General features: G+C 50.5%; 3 protein-coding genes and 1 non-coding gene across 4 annotated transcripts in view; all 4 read right to left on the reverse strand.

Annotated features, from left to right (window-relative positions):
* Positions 1-14: 14 nt before the first annotated feature.
* On the reverse strand, positions 15-3346 carry LOC134069006 (WD repeat-containing protein 88-like). Its single transcript, XM_062524855.1, has 6 exons — positions 3228-3346; positions 2293-2483; positions 1920-2002; positions 1213-1281; positions 803-901; positions 15-427 (listed from the first exon to the last, which is right to left on the reverse strand). The coding sequence occupies exons 1-6, from the start codon at positions 3335-3337 to the stop codon at positions 305-307; spliced, it is 675 nt and encodes a 224-aa protein (XP_062380839.1). The 5' UTR covers positions 3338-3346; the 3' UTR covers positions 15-304.
* On the reverse strand, positions 77-150 carry trnat-agu (transfer RNA threonine (anticodon AGU)). The gene has a single exon. It is a non-coding gene; the product is annotated as a tRNA-Thr (tRNA).
* Positions 3347-4066: 720 nt separating the features above from the next.
* Positions 4067-8657, reverse strand: LOC134069456 (WD repeat-containing protein 88-like). The gene is made up of 6 exons (XM_062525421.1): positions 8434-8657; positions 7840-7950; positions 7628-7716; positions 6391-6454; positions 4436-4574; positions 4067-4155 (listed from the first exon to the last, which is right to left on the reverse strand). Exons 1-6 carry the CDS (start codon positions 8563-8565, stop codon positions 4067-4069), a joined length of 624 nt encoding a protein of 207 aa, XP_062381405.1. The 5' UTR covers positions 8566-8657.
* Positions 8658-9223: 566 nt separating this feature from the next.
* The window catches only part of gpatch1 (G patch domain containing 1), a 15591-nt gene continuing 14814 nt past the window's right edge, over positions 9224-10000 (reverse strand). The window contains exons 19-20 of the mRNA XM_062524904.1: positions 9479-9630; positions 9224-9363 (exon numbers count right to left, since the gene is read on the reverse strand). Coding sequence (XP_062380888.1) covers positions 9336-9363; positions 9479-9630 — 180 coding nt within the window. The 3' untranslated portion in view covers positions 9224-9335. The remainder of the gene's footprint in view (positions 9364-9478; positions 9631-10000) is intronic.

The following is a 10000-nucleotide window of genomic DNA, read 5'->3' on the forward strand; positions in this document are numbered from 1 at the left end:
ACTCAGACGTAAGCATTTATTTCATTTCACCCGAATTTCACAATTTGCAGAATATTCTCAGGCTTGCAAGGACAAAAGGCACCGCTGGGATTCGAACCCAGGATCTCCTGTTTACTAGACAGGCGCTTTAACCAACTAAGCCACGGCGCCGCTGTTTCACCTTGTCGAAAATCACACTCAATAACCACACAAGATATGTTGTAATCCCCGTTATAAAAAAATTGCTTATACGATCTTTTCATGCCATAAGCACTTTGTATGTCATTTTATCCTCAAAACTCTTTTAAAAACAAACGTCCTTTCTTCAAAAACAGGGAGGAGGGACTGGTACATATTTTGTTGGTGCTTTCAGGCGACAGAAAACGCATTTGTTGGTGGCGTCCGACTCCATTCGGAAGACGGAGAAAGACCTCGCACACTCCTCGCACTGGAGAGAAAAGCACACCGTTAAAATGTATTAGATTTGATATACGTGTGTCCTCACACGCATTCTACTACACGTAGGCTTAATCTTCACTTTCTAAATGCAATAACCCGATCAGTAACCTACTATGGCAGCCTACTACTATGCTACCGGCTATTGCTAGTTAGTTAGCACCTGTTGGGCTATCTTGAAATCTGTTAAACACTGTCGTTAATAACGGCCTTTTCTAAACTCTGCGGTTAAGTTATAACACAGGGGTTAATATGTCATTAAGCTCATGTTTAGTCCAAGCAAGCAATGAGCCCGGGCACACGCGTATGCTAGGCTACTACCGTAGCGCTTAGGGTCCGGGCAGCCACAGGGCTCTTCCCTACGCACCTTCATGACCTGGTATCCCTGCGCCTGCGTCCTCCTTGTCTCGATAACGGCAGGTATCTCTTCGGCGCGCTCTATGTTCCACATACGCACGGTCTTGTCCTGGGACACGACACAGACCAACCAAGAAACCAACCGCTGTTCATTCAGGGGAAACTACAGAGCATTGAGCTCATTCACAGCAATGCCCTGAGTTCCTGACTTTTCCAACAAAGTCGTGTCCAACAAAGACATGGTGCTGGGCGGAGTGGTGACTCCCCAGCGCAGCCTGCCTGAATTATAGCCCTACTACATACATACATAATAAATACATTATGGGTATCTGGATGTGCTATGCACTATAGATATCTGGATTAATCAAAGTTGTGTGTATGTGTGTGTGACTGACAGGTCTGATGTAGTGAGTCACTGACCTTAGAACAGGACACCACCCACTTCTTATCTTCACTGATGGCAACATCCATGACCCAGTCCGTATGGCCCTGCAACCACACACACACACACACACACAGCACAAAGAGAGACATCACACATACACACACACACACACACACACATACACAAAGGGAGATATATCACACATACAAAGGGAGACATCACAGTAGACGATGAGTGTTTTAGGTGACCAGTCAGCACTGGAGTAGACCGTCCGACCCATAGACTGTAAAGGTCCGGCCATGGCAACCTTGACAGGTAGGCCTACTATTTTGTAGGAAAACCAACGCGCAGGTGCTGGTCGCAGGATTCATAAACGTAGAAAAAGACTGCACACTCTTTCCCGGCCTGAAGCCTTTTTCAAGTTCCGCCTTGACAGGTACAACAAGGAGGCGGACATTCCGACAAACAGCACTCATTGATGCACTTATTCTTACTCCACTCCACCTTTTTAAATGCTTCCTCGAACTGTTGTGAGAATTGCTTTAAGGAGCCCAAAATGTTTACCATGTTGTAAGTGGCTTTGGCTAAAAAGCATCAGCCAAATGTAATGTAATGTGATGTAATGTAATGTAGACTGAGGTCGGTGGCGTTTAAAGCCACATCACAGCTCATTAGGCAGGCTGCTGCTGGAGTGCCTTTGGCCCGGATACGTCCCAGGTCTGGCCCTGATGTGGCTCGTTACCTTCAGCAGGAGGAGTTTGCAGATGGCCTTCATGTCCCACACAGCCACCGTCCGGTCATATGCCCCCGACACCAGCAGCGAGGCTGAGGATCACACACACACACACACACACACACACACACACACACACACACACACACACACACACACACACACACACACACACACACACACACCATTACTACTCAACCCCTTCAATCATGTGTGGATACTCAGGGCTCTTCTATGAGAGATCTCAAGGCTCAGTCAGTTCCCCTCAGTACACAGCTGAAGCCTCACGCCTGGTCGTGTGTGTGTGTGTGTGTGTGTGTGTGTGCGTGTGTGTGCGTGCGTGCGTGCATGCGTGCGTGTGTGTGTGTGTGTGTATCCTCACCGTCGTTTGAGAACATGCAGGAGCTGACGCAGCCGTCGTGTGTGAGGCGGTGTGTGTGTGTGTGTGCGGCGTGCGAGCGGAAGGTTCCGGTGGCCAGGTCCCACAGCTGCAGGGTCTTGTCCCAGGAGGCGGAGCACAGGTAGTGCCCGTCACGCGTCAAGCAGCAGCCCGAGATCACACCCGTGTGGGAGCTGCACACGCAGGGGGCATAGGTCAACACACACACACACACACACACACACACACACACACACACACGCAGAGCTCACAGGTCAACACACACACACACAGAGATCACAGGTCAACACACACACACACACACACACAGAGGCCACAGGTCAGAGGTGTGTGTGTGTGTGGCGTGAGAGCGCCCTCACCTGGCGATGGAGAGTGTGGTGCGGCGTGAGGTGTGTGGTGTGTGTGTGTGTGTGTGTGTGTGACCGTGACTGTGTATGTGGCGTGAGAGCGCCCTCACCTGGCGATGGAGAGCGTGGTGCGGCGTGAGGTGTGTGGTGTGTGTGTGTGTGTGTGTGTGTGTGTGTGTGTGGCGTGAGAGCGCCCTCACCTGGCGATGGAGAGTGTGGTGCGGCGTGAGGTGTGTGGTGTGTGTGTGTGTGTGTGTGTGTGTGTGTGTGTGGCGTGAGAGCGCCCTCACCTGGCGATGGAGAGCGTGGTGCGGCGTGAGGTGTGTGGTGTGTGTGTGTGTGTGTGTGTGTGTGTGTGTGTGTGTGGCGTGAGAGCGCCCTCACCTGGCGATGGAGAGTGTGGTGCGGCGTGAGGTGTGTGGTGTGTGTGTGTGTGTGTGTGTGTGTGTGTGTGTGTGTGTGGCGTGAGAGCGCCCTCACCTGGCGATGGAGAGCGTGGTGCGGCGTGAGGTGTGTGGTGTGTGTGTGTGTGTGTGTGTGTGTGTGTGTGTGGCGTGAGAGCGCCCTCACCTGGCGATGGAGAGGGTGGTGCGGCGTGAGCGGCGGTCCCAGAGCTTGATGGTGGTGTCCGAGGACACGGTGGCCACGCGCTGACCCTGGGCGTCGAAGCAGCAGCGCATCACCGTCGACCTGTGGTGGCCTAACGGAGGAACAGCACAGCCAATCAGAACAGCTCGAGCATAGCGCACAACCAATCAGAACCGCTCGAACTGACAACCCCAGCATAGCGCACAACCAATCAGAACCGCTCTAACTGACAACGCCAGCATAGTGCACAACCAATCAGAACAGCTCTAACTGACAACCCCAGCATAGCGCACAACCAATCAGAACAGCTCTAACTGACAACCCCAGCATAGCGCACAACCAATCAGGGACGCTCTAACAAGCAACCTCAGCATAGTGCACAACCAATCAGAACAGCTCATGGTTAGAACCATACTGCTCTACTTAAGGCAGGGGTCTCCAACCTTTTCCCTCTGAGAGCTGCTTTGACTAAATGGACGTGGTCGAGAGCTTTTATGTTAGTAGTGGCATGTCATGTATTCACAACGCTGATCTCAAAACGCTGATCACAAAACCGCTGAATTAGATTTGTGCGCAAACATTTTTAAAGGTTCCTTGCAACTCAATTACCTCCTCTCTTTGTAGACTGTGAATTTGATTTCATAGGAATTTTAACGTGTTTCCCAAGTGATTGGGTTAACAGATTTATAATCTTCCTCAGTCCTTTTAGAGAGTTACTTGGAAACAGGTGGGGAGCTACTGGCAGCTTGCATGCTACCTGTTGGAGACCCCTAGCTTGATCTGATGCATCCGCAGGTGGTGCATTACCTACTAGCATACTGTCACAGCTCTGCTGCAGGCGAGCCCTGCTCAGGTAAGGCCTCACCTTTAATAAAAGTGATCTGTTTTCCCGTGTCGGTGCAGGTGAGCCCTGCTCAGGTAAGGCCTCACCTTTAATAAAAGTGATCTGTTTTCCCGTGTCGGTACAGGTGAGCCCTGCTCAGGTGCGGCCTCACCTTTAATAAAAGTGATCTGTTTTCCCGTGTCGGTACAGGTGAGCCCTGCTCAGGTGCGGCCTCACCTTTAATAAAAGTGATCTGTTTTCCCGTGTCGGTACAGGTGAGCCCTGCTCAGGTGCGGCCTCACCTTTAATAAAAGTGATCTGTTTTCCCGTGTCGGTGCAGGTGAGCCCTGCTCAGGTGCGGCCTCACCTCTAATAAAAGTGATCTGTTTCCCCGTGTCGGTGCAGGTGAGGCAGAGTCCGTTCACCTTGTCGGAGGCGGAGGCCACAACCTCACCGTCGCCCGACGCACTGCAGGACGTCAGCAGCCCCTCCTGGGGAGCAGACCACTGGACAAACAAACAAACAAACAAACAAACAAATGCTGTAAACAGATACATGTAGATGCTCTACACACCTTCATAATGCACATCTACATGTGACCTGAGGAGCAGCTGTGAGCAGTCAGAGCTCTATGGGGTTAGCAGCAGTGAAGAGATGTGGTGCTGTGAGGGGTTAGCAGCAGTGAAGAGATGTGGTGCTCTATGGGGTTAGCAGCAGTGAAGAGATGTGGTGCTCTATGGGGTTAGCAGCAGTGAAGAGATGTGGTGCTGTGAGGGGTTAGCAGCAGTGAAGAGATGTGGTGCTGTGAGGGGTTAGCAGCAGTGAAGAGATGTGGTGCTGTGAGGGGTTAGCAGAGTGAAGAGATGTGGTGCTGTGAGGGGTTAGCAGAGTGAAGAGATGTGGTGCTGTGAGGGGTTAGCAGCAGTGAAGAGATGTGGTGCTGTGAGGGGTTAGCAGCAGTGAAGAGATGTGGTGCTGTGAGGGGTTAGCAGAGTGAAGAGATGTGGTGCTGTGAGGGGTTAGCAGCAGTGAAGAGATGTGGTGCTGTGAGGGGTTAGCAGAGTGAAGAGATGTGGTGCTGTGAGGGGTTAGCAGCAGTGAAGAGATGTGGTGCTGTGAGGGGTTAGCAGCAGTGAAGAGATGTGGTGCTGTGAGGGGTTAGCAGCAGTGAAGAGATGTGGTGCTGTGAGGGGTTAGCAGAGTGAAGAGATGTGGTGCTGTGAGGGGTTAGCAGAGTGAAGAGATGTGGTGCTGTGAGGGGTTAGCAGCAGTGAAGAGATGTGGTGCTGTGAGGGGTTAGCAGAGTGAAGAGATGTGGTGCTGTGAGGGGTTAGCAGCAGTGAAGAGATGTGGTGCTGTGAGGGGTTAGCAGCAGTGAAGAGATGTGGTGCTGTGAGGGGTTAGCAGCAGTGAAGAGATGTGGTGCTGTGAGGGGTTAGCAGAGTGAAGAGATGTGGTGCTGTGAGGGGTTAGCAGCAGTGAAGAGATGTGGTGCTGTGAGGGGTTAGCAGAGTGAAGAGATGTGGTGCTGTGAGGGGTTAGCAGCAGTGAGGAGATGTGGTGCTGTGAGGGGTTAGCAGCAGTGAAGAGATGTGGTGCTGTGAGGGATTAGCAGCAGTGAAGAGATGTGGTGCTGTGAGGGGTTAGCAGCAGTGAAGAGATGTGGTGCTGTGAGGGGTTAGCAGCAGTGTAGAGATGTGGTGCTGTGAGGGGTTAGCAGCAGTGAAGAGATGTGGTGCTGTGAGGGGTTAGCAGAGTGAAGAGATGTGGTGCTGTGAGGGGTTAGCAGCAGTGAAGAGATGTGGTGCTGTGAGGGGTTAGCAGAGTGAAGAGATGCGGTGCTGTGAGGGGTTAGCAGAGTGAAGAGATGCGGTGCTGTGAGGGGTTAGCAGAGTGAAGAGATGCGGTGCTGTGAGGGGTTAGCAGAGTGAAGAGATGCGGTGCTGTGAGGGGTTAGCAGAGTGAAGAGATGCGGTGCTGTGAGGGGTTAGCAGAGTGAAGAGATGCGGTGCTGTGAGGGGTTAGCAGAGTGAAGAGATGCGGTGCTGTGAGGGGTTAGCAGCAGTCAGCAAATTCGAGTCGACCACTTCTCTAGATGCCTAAAGATACCTTCATAATACACATCTACAGGTGACACGAGGAGCAGAGTTGTGGGCGCTGTGAGGGGTTAGCAGCAGTTTGTGTGTGTGTGTGTGTGTTACTGTCACATAACCACATAACTAACCGTGTGTGTGTGTGTGTGTGTGTGTGTGTGTGTGTCTGTGTGTGTCTGTGTGTGTCTGTGTGTATGTGTGTGTGTGTGTGTGTGTGTGTAAGCAGCACCAGTATCTGTCCTGTCTCCAGGTCCCAGGCCTGTAGAGTCTTATCCCACGACGCTGTGATCAGCCTGGAGGACAAAAACAGAACAGGCTCTCTGAGTGACTGGGCCAGATCATCAGCTCCATGCACTCTGACTGGGATCAGCATATCATCTCTATGCATAAAATAAACAATTACTGCTAAGGAAGTAAGGGAGTAGGCTATGTGTTTACTTATTATTTACAGAGTGCAACACAAGACATGAGAAAAACATTTGATCTCAAAGGATGAGAGTGACCCATACATAAGAAGCCAATAGGGCTAGATTACGCAGTACGCACGCTCATATCTAATGCCGTCCTAACATCTAATACATCCTATATAGCACCCAGAACTAAACTCTGGCCCTGGGGCTATACAGAGGCACTGTGATTGGCTGGTGGGCCATGCTGGGACTGTGTGATTGGCTAGTAATGGGTCATGCTGGGACTCTGATTGGTTAGTAATGGGTCATGCTGGGACTCTGATTGATTAGCTGGTGGGCCATACTGTGACTGTGATTGGCTAGTGGGCCATACTGGGACTGTGATTGGCTAGTGGGCCATACTGGGACTGTGATTGGCTGGTGGGCTGTACTGACCATGTTCACTTCAGTAGACTCTAAAACCCTTACAACGCCACTGATCATGTTACCCAGCAACAGTGTACGCTTGACAGGAGAGGCAAACAAAAGGCTTCCGTTAAGGGGCCTCACACGGGGGAAGAGGAACCGGAGCCATCACTCTGTGTGTGTATGTGTGTGTGTGTGTGTGTGTGTGTGTGTGTGTGTGTGTGTGTGTGTAACCAGAAAACCAGAGAGAGGCCCCTGCACAATGTTCTCAAAATAAATGGGGCCCACTTTCCCAGCAGCTTTTTAAAAACAAACTCTGTAATTAGGAGAATGTGTGCGTAAGTGTGAGTCTGTGTGTGTGTGTGTAAGAGAGAGAATGGTGTGTGTGGGGGTGGGGGGGGGGGGGGGTAGTGTGATTATGGCACAGTGCGGCTCTTAGGGAGCTGAGTCTAGGCCCAAACTCTGTGAACTAGTGAAGTTCAGGTAAGGACCACACACTCGTCCTGTTCTGGATATGAGTTCAGGTAAGGACCAGACTCACCTGTTCTGGATATGAGTTCAGGTAAGGACCACACACTCACCTTATGAGTTCAGGTAAGGACCACACACTCACCTGTTCTGGATATGAGTTCAGGTAAGGACCAGACTCACCTGTTCTTCCCGGGTATGACGGTACACTGGGAGACAGGGGCGGTGTGCCCCCCCTCAAACACACGTAGGGGTCTTCCCGACTCCACATCCTGCAGTGACACAAGAGTGTGTGTGTGTGTGTGGGGTCAACACTTCTCTACACCCTCAAATGAGACACTAATGAAGATGAATCAGTCTAGTGAATGTCTCCATATGCCGCCATGCAGCCATACCCAGAGGATGGCCGTCTTGTCGTGCGAGGAGGTGACGAGCTTCTGGTCGCTGAACGCCAGCTGGCAGCTGCTGATGGTGTCCGTGTGACCCCGCAGCACTTTGATGGGGATCTGCGGGAGATGGACGGACGGGCAGGCAGGCTCAGAGACCCGCGACTAGCAACATGGCTGGCCTGCCCAGGCGGACAGACCGCAACAACTCACAGTGAACTGCAGCCCGCACTATGACTGCAGTTCTTAGAAGTGTGCCTATAACAATCTTAGTTCACGGTACAGACATACAGTATAATTCCGTCAGAAAAAGATATTCCTCATCATGATCTAATGTTATGAAATGGGTTATTATGTTAGGCCTCTGGCCTATACAAAATGTAGCCTACAGTTGATTAGGCTAACTTTTCTGTGTCAGGGGAAACGGTAAAATTGTGTGTTTTAAGTAACTATAATAAAGGACATTATTGGGTTCTCAATTTAATGACATGTACAGCAGTGGAAAACGTTGCAGGCTATTTAGACATGAGGCTGAAGTGAAGTCTACCCTATCATAAGAGTCGATAACGTTACTTTCCTGACAGTGAAATGAGCGGTTGCTACCTTTGCAAGTGGGTCATGTTCCCACACAGACTGCGTGTTGTCCTCGGTCTCCTCCTCTTCCTCAGCGAGAGGTTCGTCCGGTGCCAGTGGGTCTGGTGGTACCGGAACACTCTCGGTTATGTTCACGTCCATAATTTTGTTCTTTGTTACTCGGTGGTTTACTATATTGGACAAATCTAGTCTGTTAGGTCTACAACTTCGTTGAACTTGCTAAGACACGGAACATAAACTGTGTGGTGTCGTTGCTATGACGACGCAGCAGAACGACGCAGCAGAACCCACCCGTAGTGCCGCAAATTGCTGTGGGGTTCGACCTTTCTTTTAGGTCTATGGGTTCGACTCAAATATATATATATAGGTTCGACTAATGAATCCTGACTGAAGATGCCCCTTCCGACTCCGCAACGGGGGGTTCACCTGATTCTAATGCAGGTCTCTCTTTTGCATCACATTTGACGATAGTGCAGGCATGAACGTGGGTAGTTGTCATCACGGTTTCTGCATGTTCATTTGCTGGCTGCATCTCTTATCTGGCTGGACCATTCATGTGTTCATTTTATATTAAATATGACACTTTGAGAAAATAATATTACTGTCAGACATACATTAATGATGTGACCAATATAAAATATGCCTAAATAAGATTCAATAAATCACACCCTACCATGTAAAGGATTTGTAGCCACCCAGCCATTGAGAACAATCACACACAAATCCAAGTCATTCTTTTTATAAAAGGAGAAATTTATTAGCAGAAATTAATAGCAGTGCCACGTCTCGTGTGGCTCTCGTCTCGTCTCCTCTTGTCTCGTCTCCTCTCCTCTCCTCTCCTCTCCTCATGTCTGCTGTGCTGGGTCTCTCCATGACGGGCCTCACAGAGGCCACAGCTCCGCACACTAACATTACATCCTCCCTCTGATGCTCTTCAATCTGCAGAGAGAGAGAGAGAGAGAGAGAGAGAGAGAGAGAGAGAGAGAGAAGGACACATTAATATACCTACACACTCTAATACAGAGAGAGCACGGGGGGGTGGTGTTCTCCTGACCTCTTTAGCAGCTCATCTGTGGTCGCCTCTTCATCCTCCTCCTCCTCCTCGTCGCTATCAGACGAGCTGTCGGAGGACTCGTCCTTCCTCTCCCTCTCCCTCTTCCTCTTCTGCTTCCCTTTGTGCTTCGGCTTCTTCTGCTTCTTCTTGTGCTGAAACACACAACCAGCCACGTTAGACACACACACACACACACACATACACACACAGTTACACAGCTAAAAGCATACAGTATACTCACATACACACACACACACACACACACACACACACACACACACACACACACACACACACACACACACACACACACACACACACACACACACACACACACACACACACACACACACACACACACACACACACACACACACACACACACACACACACACACACACACACACAGGTACACAGCTAAAATAATTCACACACACACACACACACACACAGCTAAAAGCATACACACACACACACACACAAACAGTGAGGGTCTCCATGGCGATGCAGTTGCCGTGCGCC

This window comes from Sardina pilchardus, chromosome 21, assembly GCF_963854185.1.
Source record: "Sardina pilchardus chromosome 21, fSarPil1.1, whole genome shotgun sequence".
Classification (NCBI taxonomy): Eukaryota; Metazoa; Chordata; class Actinopteri; order Clupeiformes; family Clupeidae; genus Sardina; species Sardina pilchardus.